Raw genomic sequence first — 24,239 nt, 5'->3', positions numbered from 1 at the left:
ATCAGAGCTGAGCACAGAAAGCCTCTCCCCAACCCCAGGCTGTAACCACTGCCTATGAGCACCCTGCTCTTTGCTGTAGCAAAGGCCCACTCCTCTTTTAAGACACAGTTTAAAGGTCTCCTCCTCCAGGAAGCCTTCCCTGACCATCAGACAGGAGTAAGACCCCTTTGCTGGGATCCCACTATCCCTGTGCTGTCCCAGTCCCACCTCACTAAACTGTTGACTATTTATTGAAAGCACCTCCAGGGCTGAGCCTGGGTCTGATTCAATGCTGGGCCCGTGGAGCCAGAACCCACACTCCAGAACTGCTAGAGTATAGTCCGCTGAGTGAAGGAGTGAATGAATGAATGAGGCCATATTTGCAATCTCCATTCATGTCTGTCTGCCATGATACCATATGTTAGTGATGGGCTTAGGGTGGGTCTTAAATGTAAATCCTGAAGGGCCGGTAATGAGATTGAATGGAGAAATGAGGGGCTGCCCTGCAACATTATCCATGAGAGAGATTATCCCCAGACAAGGCCCAGCACATCAGCCCAGGGCCAATGGGCCTCTGACCGTAACAGACTCCCCCAGAGCCAAGTCCAACTACTGCAGGCCATAGGGAGGCCCTGGCCCTGAGCCAGGACACTAGTGGCTGGCTGGACCAGAACTCAGTCCCTAGCTCCAGGCCTGTCCTCTTTCACCCATGTAGTTATTTAGTCCTTTAGTGCATGTCCTTGGAGAAGGCAATGGCACCCCACTCCAGTACTCTTGCTGGGAAAATCCCATGGATGGAGGAGCCTGGTGGGCTGCAGTCCATGGGGTCGCTAAGAGTCGGACACGACTGAGCGACTTCCCTTTCACTTTTCACTTTCATGCATTGGAGAAGGAAATGGCAACCCACTCCAGTGTTCTTGCCTGGAGAATCCAAGGGACGGGGGAGCCTGGTGGGCTGCCGTCTATGGGGCTGCACAGAGTCGGACACGACTGAAGCAACTTAGCAGCAGCAGCAGCAGTGCATGTCCACTCTGTGCCATGCCCTGTGCCCACAGAAAGAAATCAGAATCCGTCCCTCAAGCAGCTCTTGCTGTGGCAGGCGGGTGGGGAACAAGACAGACCTGGACACTTGAGACAGAAGTGGACTCAAGGACATGATGTTTGCATCATGATGTTACCACAAAGGAGGGGACAAGGACATGCTGTCTTCATTCGGAGGAGGGAGGGATCACTTCCAGCTAGGAGAAATAAGGAAGGGCTACCTGGAGGAGAGGGCACTGGAAGATGAAGAAGATTTGGAGATGGGGGCAGAGGTGCCAGGCAGTGGGACACCAGAAGCCAACAGGGAGGCCGAGAGGCTGGAAAGTGCGGGGACACTGTGGTGCTTAATGTGGTCAGAGCTCAGGTCATATTTTAGGTTGGGTGACATCGGGACAGAAGAGATGGACTAAGCTCAGAGGTGGGAGTAGCCTTGAGTGCCAGCCCAAGGAGAACACGGAGGAGGGTAGGGTTTAACCACAGATCTAGTAGGATTGGCTGGAAGTCTGAAAAGGGAAAGCTAAACATTCCTTAGGCCTGAGAATATGAAAGTAAACAAAGTATATAGGGAAGTAGTATTTGTAAGAGCAAAAACATGGGGCCATCTTAAACCACTGAGGCAGGTTACATTAAAAGTTACAACCTATTCATGCAATAGGGTTCTATGAAGCCATTAGAAGTGATGGTTTCATTGGAAACGTGTTCCTATTTAATGTCAAGTGGGGAAAGCGAAGTATGAGATACTTTCGCTCTCTACAGGGTGCCCTGGAGCTTCTGTAGTCCAGATAAACATAGATGTGCTTGAGGGATTGTGCAGGAGAGGGGTGTAGGTGAAAATCCGATCCCAGAAAGAAGCAAGGGTCCCTTAGTAGGTCACCCCGAGGAAGAAGTCTCACACGGGGTTAGTGCCCTCTCAGGAACAGATGAGATGTGGTAAGAAAGGGAGTGCCAGTTCTAGATACAGCCAGAGGGGACCCCTGACACGGGGGCTCTGGAGAGGAGAGGGCTCATGGATAAAATGGAAAGAATTCCTTCACCCGGGACCCAGGTGATTCCGCTCAGGAGTCGCGCTCCCAGCCCCTAGCATGGAAAAGCTTTCCCTCCTGGCTGAAGGGAAGCGGGAGCAGCTGCGAGCTGCTGACAACACGACAGAGCCGACCCTCGCCTCCCCTCGCCAGGCTGGTGCCAGCAGCACTGGGGTGACCACAAGCGACGGCAGAGGCCGAGCAGAACAGGAGCTGAGTGCAGGAGGCCTGGATTTCACAGGAGGCAGCGGCCACTCCTGGAACTCACGGTCACAGAAAAGGAAGTGCAAGGTCCTGCCGTTCAGCTGGAGGGGGCTCCTTGAGGTGTAGGCTTTGAGGCCAAGCCATTAAAGTGGCCTTTCTGAGAACCTACAGGCTGGGGTCGAGTGGTCTGCAAAGAGTGTTAGGTCACGTGGTCATGCACAGGGGAAAAAATGAGAAAATTTACCAGTAGCTGTCTTTGGGTGCTGGGATTATAGGCAATTTCTGTTCTGTTTTTATTGTTTTTCCACATTCTCTATTATTTCTAGAATGAGCACGTCTTGCTTGTGTGATGAAAAACACAACCTCAAGTACCAGCAGCCACATAGACCAAAATTTGTCTGGACCTTAACTGTCCCCAAACACCTGAACATCTACTTCACTGGATCCTTAATCTCCTGTGTCAGTGTTGCCTGATGGGATGATAAGGTGAACTACTCTGTAATGTTGAATTTTTTAGTAGTCACAGTTAAAAAAAAAAGTCAAAAGAAACAGGTGATGTTCATTTTTGGTGGAATTAACTTTAATATTTTAATCAAGTATATCCAAAATATTATCATTTCAATGTGTAACCAATAGAAAAAGCTTAGAAAAACTACTTCTGGTCTTAAATTTTTAATTTAAATCAATTAAAAACAAGAAGTTCTGTTTTTCTGTTGCACTTAGCCACATTTCAAAGGTTCAGCAGTCACTTATGACTAGGGACTGCCTTATTGGGCTGCACAGTTTAAGTTACAGATAAGAAAAATAAGGGGGTGGAAATGATTGACCAAACTGCCCAGCTGGTCAGCTGTAGAGTTAAAATTGGGACAGGGGCTTGGAGTTCAACCCTGTGGGGTTTCCCTTCTCCCACAGTGACTCCCCATGGTACAGATCTGGTTTAACTCCTATGGAAGTAAAAGGCCTTCCAGATTCGGCTAATCACAATTTTAGTGTGATTCAGTCCATGTAATCCCTCTTTAGTTCAGCTCTCAGAGTTCTCCGGTCTCAGAGACCTGCCCCGTGGCCACTGCCCTCAGATTTGTGGGAGTGAGCTCCACATCTTTGGAGGTCCTGGGTGGCCACCTTTGGAATGCTGTATCAAGGCTTCCAGACTTAGTGGGAGATTCCATGAGATTGACTTCGAATGTTCCTTCTGACTCTGTAATTTATAGTGAGGGAAGACTAGGCAAATTTGCCTTCCCAACTCCCAGAGTGGGGGTGCTCCTGGGAACCCCCCACATCCTCAAGGGCCCTGGGAAGAGCTTCAGGAAGCCCAAAGTCTGGAACTCCCTCCTAAGCCATCTGGCCACTGTGCTGGGCCTGGGATTGTGTTTCAAGAGATTGATGTGATTGGGGGGCTGACTGGCCCCTGGGCCCAGCCTATTGCCATCTGGTAATCTGGTAATTGCTCCACTTGCAGGGGTAGGGAAAGGGAGGTGCTGTTGCCAGCCTCCTCCAGGAGGGAGAAAAAGGCTGCTGCTGGCCCTCATCTGTTCTCATGCACACCCCTGAGTTGAGTATCGTGACCCTATATAACCAGAAGAGGTACCCACTGCTCCCTGCATACTTCACTGTGGAAGGCGGACAGACTGCTCAGACTGCTGGGGGCCCCGCCCTGTTAGAAGTGCATGGTGGCCCCCTCTGGCCCTTAGGAACTGCCCACACTCCTTCAAAGCCTTAGAACCACTCTTCTCCTCACCGGTACCTCTCTGGCCACCCCATTCTCACTGCTGCTCCTTGAACCACCTTTGCGCTGGTTGTTCCTTAAGCCTGGTACCCCCTACCCCACCCCACGTACATCTCTCCAACCCAACCAGTTTCCAGCTCAGACCTCAGATCCTCTGGAAAGCCTTCCCTGATTATGGCCATCTCATTCACTTCCCCAGGGCACCCTGTACTTCCCAGTTTGTTCCAGGGCACTCTGCTGGCACGCTCACTTCTGAATCCCCAGGGACCAGCCAGCTCTGGCACTGGGCAGGCTGGCAGGAACACATGCTGAGTGGCGCAGTGAACAGTGAGGGGACGCTGCTGCCTTGCCCCTGCCCTCCCTGCTTTTTTTCCAGTTCTCTCCTGCTGTTACCCATTTTTCCAGTCTCCACTCAGTACCTCCTCCTTCTGAGGGCCTCCTGAGCCCGCCAGACCAGGCCAGGCAGCTCCTGGTTGCCTGCACACAGCCCTCACTGTGTGGGAGGCTCAGGCAAGTTCCTGAGCCTCTGTGTGCCTCAGTTCCCACTGGACGATAAAATAGGGATGTGCTCAGTCCCTCAGTCATGTCTGACTCCGTGACCCCATGGACTGTAGCCCACCAGGCTCTTTTGTCCATGAAATTTTCCAGGCAACAATACTGAAGTGGGCTGCCATGTCCTTTTCCACAATGAGGGCAGTGACAGTTTACTGTGAGGGTTAGTCTAGGTTTAGAATAGTGACTGGTACATAGCAAGTAGTCAGCACATTCCAGTTACTAGCATACCTCTGTGCTGTCATCGAATGTTCCATGGCCACCTGCCAGAGCAGACCGTGAGCCCCTCTAGGGAAGGGTAGAATCTGGCTCAGTTCTAGGTCCTGAGAGCTCAGGGCCTGGCTTGGCTTGGGTGCAGGTTTGCTGGTGTGGGTGTGTGCGTTAAGCCAGGGTGAAATTCTAGACAAGATTGTGATAGGGGGTGACTTCTGATGACCATGAGCACCCACTGTGAGTTCTGGAGAACAAGTCACCAGGACCAGCCTCGTTTCCCTTGCCAGGTTAGCAAAGTGCCCCTGGCACTGTGTGTCCATGTGACATTGAGGTAGTTGGCACAGGGTCTCCTGAGAACTGTGAGAATGATTATTGCAGGCAGAGCCTTCTTGTGAGTACTGAGAACCCAGGAGGGACTCTGGAGCTGTGCTTTGGCGCTCTCCCTTTAGCCCTCTCCTTCCTGGTTGTTTTTATCAATGACTTGGCCAAGGGCGCTGACAGCATGTGGATCAGATTTGAGGAGGATGGGAAGCTGGGAGGAACAGCCAAGGTGCTGGATGAGGGAGTTGGAACTAAGCAGAACTCAGGCTAGTTTAGACTGACATGATAAAGATGAACATGGACACATGCAGAGCCATACTTGGCTCCAACACCCCAGGGAGCACAAACACTGGGGCGGAGGAGGGCTGAGCCCCAGCAGCAGCACGCGGAAGGGGGATTTGGGGCATTTGTTTGCTGCCAGCTTGGTGAGTCAATGGGAAATGAGGCTGCCGAAGGGCAGCCTGTGTAGCTAGAAGCCTGGAGGGCTTGCTGAAGAGGCTACAGACCTGCCCTTGACATTGAGACCCAAAGGGACAAAGGAGGGAGGTGTGTGCCCCAGAGAAGGCAGCTGGGGTAAGTGGTGGGGGACAGTAACACCAGCCTGGAGGGCGGGGGCTGTGGAGCATAGCAGAGCAGACCCTGGAAACACTGGGATCCATGGGAAAAGTCATGGGGAAGCAGCGCTCAGCTCAACCCCAGGAATAACTTTCTAGAGACAGCTGTCCTGCCCTGGAAGGACCTCCTTGAGAAGTAGTGAGCTCCTAGTCACTGGAGGTGTGCAAGCAACTTGCTCAAATCACATAGTAAGTAAGTAGATTTGAACTAGTAAGTAGATTTGGTTTACCAGCATGACAACTTCCACAACATCCTGCACTGGGAAGTTAAAGACAGGAAGGAGCCAAGTCCTTGGGCTCTGGCCTCGGCTGACCTAGTCAGGGAAGCTCTACTAAGCTTGCCCCTGGGTGCAGCTGCAGGCAGTTCACCCAACAGGCAAAAGATGGAGCCATCCAGGGGTCCGTGGGAGTCCCGTCAGCCCTACCAAGTACTCAGGTCTTTTTCCTTCCCCTGAGCAGACCATAGGCCCGGCAGCTGACAGCAAGTGCCACGTTAGCACCGAATTACACTTCCCAGCTGTCCTGGCCACAGCCCCACCCTCAAGCCAAACTTCTTCTGAGATCTAAGGCAGGATGCCTAGGCTCCCACTTGGCTAAGGTCTAGGTCTTCTGGCTCCAGCACCCCCTTCCCAAGGGTGGGAATTACTCTACCATCTTTGTTTGCATACCTCAGAGGACAGAGAACTCACTACCTCCACTGTGGGCTAGTTATACTTATTAGTATGACGTCTGCCTCCAGGGAAGAGAATTTCTACACTGAGCCCAGCCCTGCGCCCCTGGAGCCACGCAGACAAAACCTCTTTGGTTCCACTGTAGATTCCATGGGACCAGGGTGAGTGGGAAGGTGGGGACTAAGTTCAGGGCTCAGAGTGTGGGAGGCGGGATGAGAGAAGGGGGAGTAGCGGTGGCCAGGAGACAGGCATGGGTCTGGGGGTGCTGCTGTGTCCCCACCTGCCTTCTGCAGGTCCCCCTGCCCAGGCCCCTGGCCACGAGAAGGGGATGGATTGGGAACTTGCAAATAACAAGCTTGAACTCGGTCAAAAGCCAAAGCTGGGAGGAGCCTCAGCTGCAGTGACCATATGTCAGTCTCAACCACTTTGCACTGGGAAGGCTGCATTCCCAAGAGCAGTAAGGATCCATCCAGTTTCCAGTCCCCTACCCCTTTATTTTCCGCGAAGCAAAAAATATCAGGTGGAGGGAGCCAGTGTTCCCACAGGTGACCATGACTCGGCCTTATGGTCTCGGGTAGTCACTTCCACCATTAGGAACGGCTTTCCTGGGATATCCATCATAACTGGTTATGACCAGGGCCCCATGCCATGTTTAGAGGGAGAGAAAGCACCCACCCAAAGGATATGGGAACACAGGTCCCGGGCCTCCCCTCCTTCTATCAGAGGGGCAGCTAGTGTCTAGTCCAGCTGGGCCCACCCGCCCCAGGCTCTTGAACTTCCCTCCCCATACAGTGGTTGTCCACAGAGGAGAGTAGCAGGAGCTTTTTCAAGACCTCACCCACCTCCCTAGACTCACGTATGTCCCCAGAATGCCCCATGTTGAACACTTGCTCTGCGTGCTGTGGGCTCCTAAAAAGGAAGGAGGAGGGTTTGTGGTCCTCAGGTGGGTGGAGAGACCTGGAGGATGGACATCACAAAGCCCTGGGGCATGGTTGGGTTGAGAGAGATCAGAACAGAGGTCTAGCCCAGCCTGGGAATCAGGCTAGTGTTCCCATAGGAGGTGGCTGCTGAGAAGATCCTTGAAGGATAAGTAGGAATTCTCTAACTGGAAGGGGAAAAGAGCCTGGGAGTCTGTGATGGGTGATAAAAATCTGAAAGTTTTTTGGAGTCACCAAGCTGATGCTCTGACCCCACCCATAGCCCCACAGCTGGGCTTTGTTTCCCCTCCTGATGAGTAAGGTGATCAGCTGACTGGGCAAGAGGGCCAAAGAGTGATCCCAGGGCTCCCATCAGAGAGGTCAACAGAGCTCTGCTAAGAACAGTTGCCCCGTGGCTTGTGGGGCAGAGTTCAGAAGTGCAGGCTGCCCATTCCTCCTGCCTCCCTCCCACTGACTGTCTACCCTGGGACGCCCCGGGCAGCTGCCCCCTGTAGACTGGCTCTCAAGCCAGATTTCAGTGGCGGCTTGGCCCAGGACCATCTCCAGTAAGTTAGAACGTGGGTGTTTGGTAGTTGTCTGCCAAACTAGAGTTCCTCAGGAAGGGGGAGAAGGGAGGGTTGAGTTTCTTTGGCCAAACAAGACTTCCTCATTCTGAGAAAAATCAGTCTAAAATTCTTACAATAGAAAAGCAATACATATACATGTACACACATACACTCACACAATACACGTGTGTAAAGCCCTACAGCACACATTTACATATTAACCCACACACCCGTGGATTTCTCTGCTACGATGTGGAGCTAATAAAACATTCTGCCATGTTCAGCATCAATGAGTCACAAACATATGGATTCAGTTTTCCTTGAATGATGCCTGGTTTAAGACGTTGAAGAATGAGGGGAGAGGAGAGTTTGGCAAAAAAAAACAAGTGGAGATTTGGAGTCCCTAGCTGGATCCAGATGCTGATTTGACCCACCCCAGGTTCCTTGCATCACTCTTGTCTGGAGATGTGTGAAAACAAGGCTTAGATGACCTCCCAACATTAGAAGCAATGTCCAACCTCATTGGGGCCAAAATGGTCCCCACCCCCTTCCCCATAGCACCTGCTAGGAACTTCTTTATAAGTTTGCAGATAGCATTGTGTCTATTTTATGGTCAAAGTGAAGAGTGTGGTAAATAACAGATGCTGGGGTAAATCTGAGGGCTTCCTTCATGGCTCAGGCAGTGAAGAATCTGCCTGTAATACAGGAGAACCGGGTTTGATCCCTGGGTTGGGAAGATCCCCTGAAGGAGGGCGTGGCAACCCACTCCAGTATTCTTGCCTGGAGAATCCCCATGGACAGAGGAGCCTGGCGGGCTATAGTCCATGGGGTCGCAAAGAGTCCAACATGATGGAGTGACTAAGCACAGCACAGCAGTGAGGTATCTTCCAAGAGCATAAAGGAACAGAAAGTTGCCAATATTCTTTGGGTTAAACCATAAATGTAAACTGGGTTAAATAATAAATGTAAAGCGAAAGGGATCAGGGTAGCAACAAGTGATATTACAGGGAGAAAATGGGAAAGGAAGGCTCCAAAGGCTTGACTTTTCTAATGAAAGAAGGTGTAATTAGCATGGGATCAGTCAGCCGTGGAGCACAGAGAAGACAGCAGAGAGTGGTAAGGTCCTTAGCACTGTCCAAGGACAATGCCATGGCAGGTCCTAACCATCAGACTGCTAGTTCCTATGCCAGTGTAACATGAGGCAGAGCTTTCTAAATTTTGTCTGAGGCTTCTGTGTTCCTTGCAGTTGTCATTTTTAGAATTTTTCAAGTGGCAATTGTAAGGCAAGAAGGCACACATTGTGCAGGGGCAGAGAGAGACTTGCAGTTTGATGGAAGTGCCCCTCCTTGAGACTTTAAGATCTGCCGAGTTATGGAAAGGGGCACTAATTTGCATGAGAGGCTCAGGGGCCTTCCGAGAAAAAAGAGACGAAGACCCCAACCCCTGCTTCTTGCACTTTGAAGTTGGAATCAGGGTTTACTAGGGCACCCACGACCAAGGTCTGTCAGCACTAAAGACCTCCAGGGCTAACTCACCATGGGGGAGAATGGACTCAGGGCTCAACCACAGTGAGCTAATCTCAGAGCATGACTGAGGTTGTTTTGAAGAACCATGACTGAGCTCTCTCGTATGACCTGGGAGCCAGAACTGAGCATCCCTGTGGCTTGAGCAGGTACATGTACCTGCAAAGGGCCATGTTTAAGCTTGAACCAATCCATGCAGGACCGTGCTCAACAGAGACACTCTGTGGAAGGAACCAGAGCAACAGGGCTAGTGGCAAGATCAGATGTTCCCGTACTCTTTTCACCTATTAATACTTATAAGCTGATCTTGGCCAATGGGTGCAGGTCTCAGAAGGAAGAAAATGGGCTTCCTGCTTGTGTATATTCAGTCCTCAAGTCAGTACATAAAGCAAAAACCATTCATAATTAGATTTGCCCTTGAAGATCTCTTAAATTGTTCATAAAGTTCAGGAGGTATATACTTTCATTCAGGACAGTTTTCCTCCGAGTTTTGGGTTGCTATTTCTTCAGGTGATCACCAGCTGTGAAAAAGAAACCATGCAATCCTCTCTTCATGGCCTAGAATCACCGCAGCCATGTGGGGAGATGCTCCCTCTGCAAGACATGTGGGAACTGAGACTGGCTTAGAGTGGGGACCCAGCTCCCCCACGGTACAGGCACCCAGGACATAGCTCTTTGAATGGGGGAAGCCATTTGTCTCCTTTAAATTGTTTTCTCTCTTTTTCATACCACATGTGATTGAATTCACTGTATTTAAATGCATGTAGGATGGAACTCCACCACCTGGGCCCTGAAGACTAAAAATGGCAAACCTAGACTCATACTGGTTATTATACCGTTAAATAATTGTCCTGCCAGCAAACAGATTTAACCACTGAGGTCCCCAAGTGATGAGCCAATAGGGAGAAAAGCTCTGGCCAGAGGCTGTGTGCATTTGTCCTCCTTGGCAATTTTATTTATCTCTGTGGATGAACAAATTGACGTTTGGTTTATTTGGTTGCTTCTTGCAGGTATCAGAGGACAGGCATGATCAATTCAGGGGCTCAGATGAGGTTGAGTTTCTGAATCAGTAAGCCAAGGACCACACCCTGGGCCTAGTGATTTCACTACTAAGAAAGACAAGAACAAATGTTTTCAGGAAAAAGAATAGGGGCAGAATTAGGGATGTGGAATGATAGGATTTTTTGTTGTTATCCACAGTGTTTGTAATTTGCTTATGTAACTTTTAAAAGTGCAAACCATTTTAAAAAGATAACTCCGAATCATTGTCCAAGGGTCAGTTCAAATGTTGTTCATAAACCTTGCCTGAATTCTGCCTCAACTTCTTTCCACTGATCTTTGTTCATTTAAAAAGCATTTCTTAGGCACATACGATGTACCAGACCCTGTGATGTCCCTGAGAGAGAGATGAATTCATATTCTTCAGGATCCTTTTTATGGTAAGGAGGTTGTCCATGTTCAGAAGAAATTCCTTGATGAGCCACTAGGACCAGAAGCTGGGCAGCACTTCCACCCAACCCCACTCTAGGAACAGGGCGTGAGTGGAGATGACTTTTAAAGACAAGGAGGGTAGGATTTCTGGCTGGTCTTGAAGGGGTAGGAGAAGGAAGGTATGGAGACAAAAAACAGGTGGACACACCCTAAGGTGACCCCTAGTGATCCATGCCCTTGTGTACATAGAGGGGGGCTTAATTAAGAGGTGAAGAGGGCATTCGTGGGAGGGGAGCAGCCTGAGCAGAGGTGGTATGTGGCATGCTTAGAAATTAACAAGGGGACCAGCCTGATGCCAGGGGCTTGGTGTAGGGAAGGGAGGCAGATTCTCCAGGAAGAGGGGAATGGGTGCCAGGCTTTGGGACCCCAACTTGCAGATTACTGGAATTGAAGCAAATGTGCCTTGATGTGTATCCTTGCACTGCCCTGGAGCAATTTACATGGCAGGAAGCCTCTGTCTCCTGAGGGTACAACTTGGAGGCCCGGGAACTGAAGAGCAACAGCCCTCAAGCCAGGCTCTTTAGCTATTCAGCCAGAAGTTCTGATCCCAAGTCATCCGGGTTTCTTTTCAAACCATTAGAACACTTGTGGAACTTTTAAAACAAATCTGTTTGGGCCCTTTGGCAGTTCTGGTTCAGCAAGCTGGGAATGAGACCTGACAGTTGAGTTTTCAAAGCAGCTTTGGTGATTTTACTCTGTCCTGAGTGACAAGCCCCAAACCAGAGTGGCCGCTCCTTGAGGACAGAAATACCTGGCCCTGGGCTGGCCAAGAGCAAGAGCTCAGGGAACCATGGGTAGTGGATGGACAGATGGATTACAGACCAGCTGAAGCTAAAGGAAGTCAGGCTCAGGGATGGAGCAGTTAGGGGCTCAGAAACGTGTCGTTTTCTCCCAAGAAGGTTTAATTCTCCCTTAATAGGAAAGTTTTAAAGCACTTTCATTTTTCAGTGACACAGTTGCTCTGCACCAGCCCAAACTATATAATATAAACACATGAAACATAAACACGCACTGGCTTTTCTGAAGTTAATACCACATTCCACTTTCAGCCAAGAGAAAGCGCTTGTGCGTGAGACCAGGCCTTTGAGAGCCAGGACTCAGAGAGCTGGATGGGCCTAAAATCACTGGGTAGCCTGGGTAAACTGAGGCCCAGGTAAACTTGCCTGCCCCAAGATCACATGGCGATTTGTGGCAGAAGCTGGCCTAGGACCCAGGCCTTTGACTCTGACTTCAGGGTTTTGTTTTAAGTTAAATAACTTGCCCAAAGTCACACAGCTAGGAAATGGCAGAGCCAGGATGTGAACCCAGGCAGGTCTGCCTGACTCCAGGGTCCATGCAAGGGCCACTTCATTTGGAGTGTTTCTGTCATGAGTAAGAGGCCACACCCTGGCAGTGAGTAAGGTCAACAGCAAAGGATGATGAAGATGCCCCATTGCTATACAACTGGGGAAAAGGAAGCAAAAAAGCAGAGTCCTGTGTTCCTCCGGCAGCGTGTTTATTTGGCTGTTGTGTAATAGTCTATTTCCTCATCGGTCTCCCTCACAGCCTGTGAGCAGATAGTGAACAGACCCTCATTCATCTCTGCATCTACAGCACTCAGTACAGGGCCACATGCCAGAAAGCGCAATTGTTGAACTCATTAATCCACTCAGCCAGTATTAATAAGCACTTATAGCGTGCCAGGCATTTGACAAGTTCCTGGGTGGAACCTCAACAGAATACTGCCTCTGTCTTCACAGAAAGTATAGTCCAGTGGAAGACAAACAAGTTAATGAAATACATATAGAATAATAATACATAGTAAGTGCTAAGCAAGAAAAGGGAGAGGGCATGATGGGGGAGAGTACGAGTGGTAGTGAAGGGCGATGGGTGGGGGGGGCCTTTCTAAGGCGGTGAAGACATGGAAAGTGCTGGGGAAGCAGGCTCCAGGCAGAAGGAAGGTCTTGAGATGTGTAGGACTCTGAGATGTGGAGGGTTTGATTTGCTTACAGAGCTAAGAGGCCAGGATGCTGGAGTGAGTGAGGCATGAGATGAGGTGGAGCACAGGCTGGGAGAACCCTGAAGGGCCTCCTAGTTAGGTTAAGGGTCTGAAGTTTATACTAAATGCCATGGGAGCCATTGAAGGGTTTTAGGTGAATGAATGGCATGGCCGGATGGACTTTTCATGAGACCGTTCTGGACACCAGGTGGAGAACAGATGCTACTGCTGAGTCACTTCAGTCGTGTCCAACTCTATGCGACCCCATAGACCGCAGCCTACCAGGCTCCGCCATCCCTGGGATTCTCCAGGCAAGAACACTGGAGTGGGTTGCCATTTCCTTCTCCAATGCATGAAAGTGGAAAGTGAAAGTGAAGTCGCTCAGTCGTGTCTGACTTGTAGCGACCCCATGGACTGCAGCCTACCAGGCTCCTCCGTCCACGGGAGTTTCCAAGCAAGAGTACCGGAGTGGGTTGCCATTGCCTTCTTCGGAGAACAGTTGAGAGGGGAACAAAAACCCAAGCCTGGAGACCAGTGATGTCACAGCAGAGTCTGCACCTGTGGTGGGGATGATGATGGGTTCTAGTTGTGGGGAAGAATCAACTGGAGTTGCTGACAGATGAGCTGGGGTAGGGAAGAGAATAAACACAGAGGCTTCAATAACTGGGTAGGTGGAGTTGCTGCTTACTGACACGCAGAAAACAGGAAAAGGAATGGGTTTACAGGGTAAAATGTCATGTTGATTACGCTAAATTGAAATCCTCATGAAATATCAAGTGGCAATGTCCCAGGTGGCACAGTGGTAAAGAGTCCACTTGTCAATACAGGAAATGCAGGAGACATGGGTCTGATCCCTGGGTCAGGAAGATTCCCTGGAGCAGGAAACAGCAACCCACTCCAGTATTCTTGCCTGGGAAATTCCATGGACCGAGGAACCTGGTGGGCTACAGTTCATGGGGTCTCAAAGAGTCGGACATGACCGAGCACACACATACACACACACACAGTGACAGGTAGGTAGTTTGAGCAATTCTCAGAAGAGAGGTCGGGGAGGGAGAGCTATAAGCTGGGCTTATTGGTGGTATGTTAAAGCCATGAGGACAGATGAGGAAAGGCCTGAGAAATTGCAACATTCAGAGGTTGATTAGAGGCGGATGAGACGGGGATGAAGGGGCAGAGAGCAGACAAAGCTGGAGGGAGTAACATCAGAGGGAGGAGTGTTTTAAGAGGGAAAGAGTGACCAACCATTGTATCAAGTGTATGAAATGTTGTGAACAGGTCATGCAGAGCAAGAACTCAGGGTGTCCTTTGGATGTAGCAATAGGGAGGCTACTGGTGACCTTGACAGATTCCCTGACTCAGTGAATGAAGAGGAGGCAACCACTGAAGAGGCTTGAGGAGTCAGGGAGGGCTTCTGCAGGGAAGTGGCCTTTTAGCAGAGCCTTGAAGGTTGAGTCCTGAGAGACCCAAATGCTGCCTGCATGAAGCTGAACTGAGCTTGGCAAGGCTCCTACAGTCAGCAGAAAACACCATTAGCTGGCCTTTTAGATAATGGGGGACCATTATCTCTGTCACCCTACAGGGGCAAGGAAGAGGAGCTGGCTCCCTCCTTAGCAATAAGGAGGCTGAGAAGGCTAATGACCCTGGCCAAGGGGATAGAGCCCCCTACATCCAGGCGCCACCTGAATCCAGGATTCAGAGGCTTGTCCACTTCCCTTCCTGCACACAAGTCCTAGGAGGTGAGGGTTCTAAACCCATGGTCTTAGACTAAAGGGTTCTTGGACAACATCTGGAGCCACCAACTCATTATACAGCTGAAAATTCCAAGACCTAGAGAGGACCAGGACATTGGTCAAATTCACCAGCACATCTGTGGTAGACACCAGGTGACCTCCAAGGATTTGCACTGGCCCTCACCCTAATGGGTAAAGACTGAATGTTTTAACCTGGTATTCAAGGTCTTTTGTGATCAAGAACCCATCCTCCAGCTTCATCTCCCACCTGTCTTCCCTCAAAGCCTGTGCTCAGTCCTTGAATGTTTAGCAAATAGACAGCCTCCAATAGTCCTCACAGCAACTTTTTGGAGTAGGTGTTTTTATTCTTATTTTACAGATGAGGAAACTGAGGCTCAGAGGAGTCTGACAACCTGCCTGAGTTTCTACAGCCAGTACAGCCCACAGCTGAGCCAGGATATCATCTTGTGATCGTCTCCAAGGTCACCTTTTCCCCATGCCTTGCTGCATTCACCACCTAGAGCCTCTCCTTGGGAACAGGGCCTTAACTCCCTGACCCTGAGCTACCCTGGAGTCAGGTCAATTTCTAGGACTCCAAATCACTTGCTCAAGTCAATAAAGTGTCCACTGAAAGGGATTGAAACAATGGGTGCCACTGAATGAGCCAGACTCCAGCAGCCCGTGCCACAGCCTACTTCCCATAAGGACCCTACAACCATGCCATCCAGAGCCTACAGTCCAGACACCCACCGCAGGAGCAGGGCCCAGATGGAATCTGTACAGAAGCCTCTCCCGGAAACCCCACCCCAGCCCTCCCAGCCGAACACCTGCCCCTCACCTGGAGACTACCAGTGGAAGGATCAGCATCTTCAACATCCTCATCAAGAGCTCTCCCGGAAACTGGAAGTAACTAATTTCCTGAAAACACAGCAAGAGCTGAGGTTAGAGCAGACGATATGGGCTTCACAGTTAGTTTACAACCTTCAGAGCACCATTTCACCCATATTCTCCCGTCTAACACATGGACGGCAGAGTCCGTGGAGAAAACACTGGCTCTGGAGCCAAACAGACTTGGGTTCTAATCTTGACCCCCTGTAGGTAGCTTTGTGGCCTCAAGCAAGTTACTCAACCTCTCTGAGTCTTTCTCATCTGTAACATGAGGGTCCTAACCATTTCACAGGGCCACTGGGAGGCTTAAATGAGAAGATGCACATAGGGCACTTGGCAGAGAGCCTGGATGAGAATAAATGGCTAGTAATCACATTAAATCATCTCCCTCCCCCAACTCTGTACATTCATCCTCCTAGCCTTGCTCCAAATCTGTCTGAAATGATGATACGTGGCAAGAGGGCAGGGTTGCATACTGTTCGCACATTCATTCAGCCCATACTGGACACTCAAGAGTGAATGAGGCACAGTTTCTGCACCAGAGAAGTTGTCGGTCTACTTTATGAGAACACTGACTCATAAACAGACCACAGCATTCTTGAGTCAGTTTCCCTTCTGAACTGGGTCCCCTCACCCCACATTTTCATGAATGCTTACCAGCCCTTTGAACCAGGGCTCACATTTACAATGCTGAAAGACAGAGAATCAGATTGGTTGGTGAGACACCACTCTCTGAATTAAAGAGCCCTTTCTGGGCACGGTTCTTAGAAGCAGCTTCCTCATAACCTGCTGGTTTCCCCCTATCTGGGGGCCCTTGGATTAGAGCACCAGGTCCTTGCCCAATCTGCTGTCTCCAGAGTAACTGGTCACGTAACTGGAACCTGATAACTGAAGAGGAAGGTGCCCTGAGGGCCAGTTAAGTTTGAATGTCAGATAAACAACAAATATTTGTTCTTTACTTATACTAAAAATTATTTGTAGGTGATTTTTTGCTTTTGTTTGTTTGTTTTGCCCCAGCCACACAGCTTGTGGGTTCTTATTTCCCCAACTAGGGATCAAACCCGTGCCCCCAGCAGTAGAAACGCAGAGTCTTAACCACTGGACCACCAGGGAATTCCTTTATTCATTGTTTATCTGAAATTCGAATTTAGCTGGATGTGTTCTTTTTAAATTTAACTTAATTCAATTTTGTTATTTCTGGCAATGCTAGCTTGAGTCCACTTTCCTCAGAGGGTAAGCTTGTGGGTGAGGCCAGTACAAGACTTTGAAACAAACACCATATGACTTAAATTTTTGTACTTATAAATATTTTTTTGTAAACCCAAAGCCAAACATAGCTTTGGTTACTGGTCTGATACTTTGAAAAGCCCCAAATTATAGAATGCTGGTGCTGAGAAGGGGTGTTAAAGATCTTCTAGTCCAGCCGCTGACTCATTTTATAGATGAGAAAGCTGAGCCAGGAGAGGGAGGTGATTTGCCCACAAGAGTGAGTTAGCACAATAGTGCAGGACAGAAACAGGGCCTCCCAGTCTCCTTCCATGATTTCCAAAACACCTGAAAATCTACTTTTAAATATATGCCCATTATGACTTTGTCTTTTGAATTAATTTTAATCCATGTATATTGTTGTTCAGTTGCTCAGTCATGTCCAAATCTTTGCAACACCATGGACTGCAGCATGCCAGGCTTCTTTGTCCTTCTCTGTCTCCCTGAGCTTGTGCAAACTCAAGGCCATTGTGTCAGTGATGCCACCCAACCATCTTGTCTTCTGTTACCCGCTTCTCCTCCTGCCCTCAATCTTTCCCAGCATCAGGGTCTTTTCAAATGAGTCAGTTCTTCACATCAGATGGCCAAAGTATTGGAGTTTCAGCTTCAACATCAGCCCTTCCAATGAACACCCAGGACTGATCTCCTTTAGGATGGACTGGTTGAATCTCCTTGCAGCCCAAGTAACTCTAGAGAACTCTCTAGAGTTGAACCACAGTTCAAAAGCATCAATTATTTGGTGCTCAGCCTTCTTTATGGTCCAACTCGCACATCCATACATGACTACTTGAAAAACCATAGCTTTGACTAGATGGACTTTTGTCAGCAAACTAAAGTCTCTGCTTTTCAACATTCTGTCTAGGCTGGTCATAGTTTTTCTTCCAAGCAGCAAGCGTCTTTTAATTTCATGGCTGCAGTCACCATCTGCAGTGATTTTAGAGCCCCCAAAATAAAGCCTGACACTGTTTCCATTGTTTTCCCATCTATTTGCAGTGAAGTGATGGGACCAGGTGCCATGATCTTTGTTTTTTGAATGTTGAGTTTTAAGGCAGCTTTTTCACTCTCCTCTTTCACCTTCATCAAGAGGCTCTTTAGTTCCTCTTCACTTTCTGCCATTAGGGTGGTGTCATCTGCATATGTGAGGTTATTGATATTTCTCCCTGCAATCTGGATTCCAGCTTTTGCTTCATCCAGCCCAGCATTTCACACAATGTACTCTGCATGTAAGTTAAATAAGCAGGGTGACAATATACAGCCTTGATGTACTCCTTTCCCAATTTTGAGCCAGTCTATTGTTTCATGTCCGGTTCTGTTGCTTCTTGACCTGCCTACAGGTTTCTCAGGAAGCAGGTAAAGTGGTTTGGTGTTCCCATCTTCTATATATTCTTTACTTTAGATAGCTCTATAATGAGACGTAAGATACTCAGGTTTGATCTCCAGGTCGGGAAGATCCTCCAGAGGAGGGCACGGCTACTCACTCCAGTGCTCTTACCTGGAGCATCCCCATGGACAGAGGAGCCTGGCAGTCTACAGTCAATGGGATCACAAAAGAGTCAGACACAACTGAAGAAACATACCACACAATGATAAAAAACAGCCGTTCCTCATCCATCTTTATCCTCAACCAACTTCCCAGGAGTGACCATCCTCAACTGCTCTAGCCGTTTCTCCTTTAGTATTGTTATTTGTAAATAATATGGTTATAATGCTATTTCCAGATATATCTTTTTGACATCTATTAACTTCCCTGCCATGACAGATGAGGGCTTAGTTCTTATTCCCTTTTTCTTCCTATCATTTCACCATTATATCATTTTTTCGTTAAACTAATTGCCAAGATTTAAAAATTCTGGTCACAACATATTGCACACTGTTGAACCAACCATGGCCCCCTTTTGTACAATCTTCATTTACTTCCTGAAATTAGTAACTGACTGAGTTTTCATTTACCTTGTTTTCTGTGAACCATTCATTAGTTCCTTCAAAATGCTTTAACATCTCTTTTAAAATGCCTAATAGTATTTCCTATATACTCAAACACGTGGGCCCCTTTTTAGGCTCCTGGGGTCTCAGTCCAAAAGCTCTCCATCCTCTTTTTCCAGGCTGCATAGACTGCTGTCTAGGGCAGTGGTTGCCACGGGCCTCTTCTTTGGGACTTTGTCCTGTCTAGGATCCCTTCTTTCCTGGGTCCTTGTCTTCTCGGTTTGCCTCCTTGTTTTGCTGGAGCATCTCCTTTGGTAGATTCCTCAGTAAGGGCAAATGGGAGAGAAACTTCTGAGTCTTACATAGTTCTTTAGTCGCTAAGTCATGTCTATCTCTTTCTGACCCCGTGGACTGTAGCCTGCCAAGCTCCTCTGTCCATGGGGCTTCCCAGGCAAGACTAGGAGTGGGCTGCCCATTGCCTTCTTTAGGGGATTTTCCCAACCCAGGGATCAAACCCACGTCTCTTATGTCTCCTGCATTGGCAGGTGGGTTCTGTACCACTAGCGCCACCTGGGAAGCCCCTTACATAGTAAAAATGCCTTTATTGTACCTTTACCTCTGATAATAGATTGGCTTTGTATAAGATTCCTGGCTTGAAAGAGTTTCCCCCCCAAATTTCAAAGGCATTTCCTTTTTGTCTTCTAGATTCCACCATCACTTAAGATGTTTGAAGCTATCCTTACTTCCTATTCTTTACACCGTAGGTGTGTATGTTCTAAGTTGCTTCAGTTGTGTCTGACTCTGTGTGACCCTCTGAACTGTAGCTTGCCAGGCTCCTCTGTCCATGGGATTCTCCAGGCAAGAACACTCGAGTGGATTGCCATGCCCTCCTCCTTGAAATCTTCCCGACCCAGGGATCGAACCCCTGTCTCTTACGCCTACTGCATTGGCAGGAGAGTTCTTTACTACTAACTCCACTTAAGAAGCCCATTCTTTACATTAGACCTGTTTTATTCTCTCAGAACCATTTTAGGATCATTTATTTATCTCTAGCCTTTTTGATAATTTCCATGGTAATAGATCATGGTATGAGCATCTCTTCTTTTTAAAAAAATTCATAGTACTGTGCTTATACCTTTCACTTCTGAGAAATAGTCTTGTTTTCTTTGTGAAATTTTTCTCTCCACTTTTTTCTGTTAGCTCTCTTTAAAACTTTTATTAGTAAGATGAATGTTGGACATTCTAATTTTCTTATATATTCTTTTTCTATTTTCATCTCTTTTTGTTTTACTTTCTGGAGTAGCAGCTTTCTCTCAGCTATTGACATTTTTATCTTGGCTCATCTACTTTTAATTTCCAAAATCTCTTTCTTATTATTGAATTATTCCTTCCTTTTGCATGCTGTTCTGTTTTATAGTCACTATATCTTCTCTCATATTCCTGAAGAACTTAAGAAAAGATTAGAAAGTGTTCTTCTACTCCCGGCATTGCCCATGCTTTACTAGAGAGCCCCTCAGTGCTATTTGTCTGGTCTCGCTGTCTTCCACATTAGCAGGTTTGAGTTTGCCTTCTGCTTATGCGTAAGTGTGAAGCACTAAACCTCTGTATGAATGCGTGGGACTTGTCAACTGAAGGCTCCTCAAGGAAGACTGATGGGTGAGGATCTGGTGGTTTCACTGCGGGGAGGATTCTCCTTCACAGCAGAATTTGGAGGTCTTTCCTCTGAGGCTTCACTGAGAAGTCCCTTTCTACTTCTGGCGAGGTGGAGGTGTGGCTGTGCCTAAGCCCAGCTGACAGCAGTCACAGGTGGACCCCACACTCGGGATGCAGATGTTTGTTCACTAATTCTCTTGAAGCATGAGCCTCATCACCTCCCCTCCCCCAACACTTACAGGTGGGCCTAACATCTCTTAGTCAAGCTTCTCTGGTTCCTTGTGTCAAGCAGGGGGATGGAGATAGTAGATAAGGAATCCCCTGATTACATGAACTGGAAGGGACCTAGGGGTCTAACTGCTCCAGTTACAAAATCCTAGCCAGCATCCCTGATTTCAGCAGCATACCTGACCTTTGCCTCCTGCAGCACCCTGTGTTGTCAAGTCCCGAGCCCTTCTGGAGTTTTCCAAGACAAGCTCAAGTGGTATCTGCTTCTACGGACACAGAATTCAGCTTTCTGTGCTCTACTAAATGAGAGTATTCAGCTCCATCCACTTCTCATCTAATGTATTGTAATTCCTCAACTTCTTTCTTAAGTGTCTCCTTTTGTATCATCTTTGTTCATGGGAGCTTATATCTTTAAACAGCCCCATTGCTACAGTTTTAGTGGTATCCCAGAAAGGAAAGAAAAATGGGTACAATTATAAATTCACCATGGTTTAACTGGAACTCTCAAAAATGATCTATGTTTTTAAACAAGATACCCATTTCCAAAGATAAATCTTGTGACTTTGTAAGTTCTTTTCACAAATAGGACATTCTACCCTTTTGCATATTGTTTATGATTTTTGCCTTGTTGCATAAGCTTACAAAATAAGAAGGGTTTGGTTTCTGAGTCACAGGCAGAGATCAAACAAACAACTCCTGGATTTCAAAGTAAGATGCTGAGAAAGCCAATTCCTGCAAAATAATTGTTCTAAGACTCCACATCCTTCCTTCAGTTTATCTGGCAGGTTAATCCAGACCGGAACACGTTTGCATTTCCAAACAGATGGGGAAGGCAGCTTTGGCAAAGGAGGCCCCAGATGAGTCTGGCTTTTAATAATAGGCATTTCAATTTGTTTTCACAAAATAATCTTCCTGCAAGAGATATATTTTAGCTGCTGAAGAAAATTAAAGTGGCTTGCAGATTGTGCCATTGCCAGTTTAATTCAGCAATTTGTTGAGTGTTCTCTCTGTGACACTTAGCTAGGCTCGCATTTTGGATCAAGAAAGCCCATGTGATAGTCAACAAGTCAAAATTTGATGGGAGAAATAGATTATTCACAAATGACTCTGAAGCAAGACTGCCAGTGGCTGGGCTCCAGTGGAGGGATGAGCCTGGGGTGAGTGTGGGAGGAGAATGTCATTTCAGATGTGGGCAGGTCTGGAAAAATTTCTATCAGATTCGGGACATATGAGGTGGTTCTTGGTAGGACCTGGACTCGTAAGTAAGGGAAGGAGGAGTGAAGTAACGCTCACTAAGCGCCCACTGCATCTGGTCACTGATGACTCCCTGTTTACCCTTCCCAGCAATGCTAGCAGACATATAGTCCCACCCCCTCCATTTTGCAGATAAGGAAACTGAGCTTCAGAAAGGAGATAGGATTTTGCCCATGGCCACACAGCCATTACTAGTAGAGTCCAAGTTCAGAATTCTCTGCCTCCAGAGTCCATGCTTCTCCCTAAATAACTGACAGCAGTTTAACAGTGTCACTATCATAATAGTGGGCTCGATTCCCAGAGAGGGATGTTTTCCTTCTCCTGGATGATGAAATCTGATGCCTTGAGCCCCTGTTGTAGAGATCATATTAAATATCGCTGAACTGCAGAGACAGGAATTCTGTGAGATAGGGAATCTTCCAGAAAGCCACTGACAAAAACTCTCTCCTTGACCAAACTTTGGACAGGTTATCCTAAGTCCTCTTTTCAACTGAGCCTCATCCTTGGGCCTTTTCTTCATCCTGCTTCACCTATTTGTAGCAAAAATCCTGCTAAGTCAATTTAGTGAGAAGCCCCTGACTCTGCCTTCAGCAAGCATCTTGTTAGTGGGTTTAGCAAGAATCCCCTTACCCTACCCTTGATGTCTCTTCTTAGTAGTTGTCTGTTCACTGACCTCTGCACTGTGCCCATCAGCTGAAAATCCCCAGCTGCCGTTGTTGTATTTGGAGTCGCGCCTGATCATTCTCCCGTATCACCATGGTCTTGACACCTATCACAACAGCGCTGAATAAAGTCCTCCATACCATTTTAACAGCATCATGATGGTTTTCCTTCAGCACCATGACAGTCCCTCCCTCTTCCACGGGAGCTGGGTGCTAACTGAGAAAAGGGCCCTTCCTCAAGCAAGTCGTCATCACCCTTGCTGTTACACCGGCCAGAGCCCTGAGGGCTTACCTTATCTCCCCGTCCCCCAGCCCCGCATGCAATCAGCCACCACATCTTGGAGCTTCTCCTTTGGGAAGCCGTTCTCATATCTGCTCTGTCCATCCCCACTCTCATCCCCTCATTGCCCCCTGCCAGGCCTACCGCTACCCCATCCTCCACTCAGCACCAGAGGGATGTCTCCAAGCTCAGGGCTGACCATGTCAGTGCCCTGCTCAGAGCTCCTTGAGGTTGCCCCACGTCACCGCTGGGTGATAGGATCCAGAAGCCTGATGGCCTTTGTGCTCCAGCCCCAGCCTCACAGTGTCCTTTCCGGCTGCTGTGAATAGTTTGCTCCGCTCCCCCTCACAAATCTTGCATGCCCCTCTCTCTCACCACTCTGCCTAGGATGCCCATGAACTGCTTTAGGAGGGGTTCTCTGCTTCGCACACTTATAGACTCCATTCCGCTTGGACTGATTCTGCAGACACGAACTTGGGCAAACTCCAGGAGATGGTGAGCGACAGGGACACCTGCCGTGCTGCAGTCCATGGGGTCACAAAGAGTCAGACACGACTCGGTGGCTGAACAACAACAGCAGACTCCATTCTTCCCTCCCCTACATCTCTTAGCCTGCAGGTACTCTCACAAGGCACCCTTGCCTCTCATTCACCTGGAGATGCCAGTGTGCAGCCACTTCCTCTCACACGCTTGTCCTGCAATGCATATCCCACTCCACTTTACAAATGAGAAAACTGGGACCCTGAGAAGAAAAGTGACTCACCCACTGTCACATCAGCCGGGAGTCATGGAGTGGGAACGTGACCCCCAGATCCCTCAGGCCCACCCAGCCCTCTGAGATGGGGACCCATGATGCCCCACGTGGCTGACCTGGGGTGAGAGGCGCCGGGTCCTCAGGAAGAAGCCAAGGAGGCAGCCCACGGTGACAGAGAGCACAGACAGGATGAGCAGTCCATTCCGCTTGCACACGTCCCTCCCACGTGCCAGGATGGCACCCAGCACCATGGTGAGCCCAGCCTGCTGGCCCGGGGCACAGCACCATTCCATGCACGGGAGGCCAGCCCAGTCACAGGGTCCTGGCTCCGGCTCCTCAGCAGGCGGGTGGTTGGGGTTGCTAAGCGCCAGTCGCCATGGCCTGTGTGGCTGCCCCAGAGGGAAGCCACAATCCTATTACCAGCTGCATCATTAGGAGCTAGGAGCAGATTAGAGCCTGGGAAATTAGAGCAGGCCACGTGGTTGGGGGTTCAGACCTCAAAGCCAAGTGCTCGTCTTAAAGAGGGGAGATGACCAGGAGCTAGTGGGAGAAACCAGAGGAACGTTTGGTTGGTTTGGTTTTCATTTCTGCTTCATTCCAGAAAGAACTGAAGGCAAGACAATAAGCAACAGTAAACTAATAATAATAGCTACCTAGCAGAGCCAACCGTCACCAGCATTAAGCATTCACTGCATGCCACGTGCTGTTCCAGGTGCCCATGACTTGTATTACCACATTTAATTCTAACACCAATCTCAAGAAGTAAGTACTGTAAGCATC

At 48.6% G+C, this 24,239-nt stretch overlaps 1 protein-coding gene across 1 annotated transcript in view; it reads right to left on the bottom strand.

Moving 5' to 3' along the window:
* The window catches only part of SLC1A7 (solute carrier family 1 member 7), a 50,616-nt gene extending 26,864 nt beyond the window's left edge, over nucleotides 1-23,752 (bottom strand). Inside the window, exons 1-2 of the mRNA XM_068964724.1 lie at nucleotides 23,576-23,752; nucleotides 15,390-15,469 (exon numbers count right to left, since the gene is read on the bottom strand). Of these exons, the coding sequence (XP_068820825.1) occupies nucleotides 15,390-15,469; nucleotides 23,576-23,752 (257 nt within the window). The remainder of the gene's footprint in view (nucleotides 1-15,389; nucleotides 15,470-23,575) is intronic.
* Nucleotides 23,753-24,239: the final 487 nt, after the last annotated feature.

Source organism: Capricornis sumatraensis, chromosome 2, assembly GCF_032405125.1.
Source record: "Capricornis sumatraensis isolate serow.1 chromosome 2, serow.2, whole genome shotgun sequence".
NCBI lineage: Eukaryota > Metazoa > Chordata > Mammalia > Artiodactyla > Bovidae > Capricornis > Capricornis sumatraensis.
This window is presented reverse-complemented; position numbering and strand designations above follow the sequence as displayed.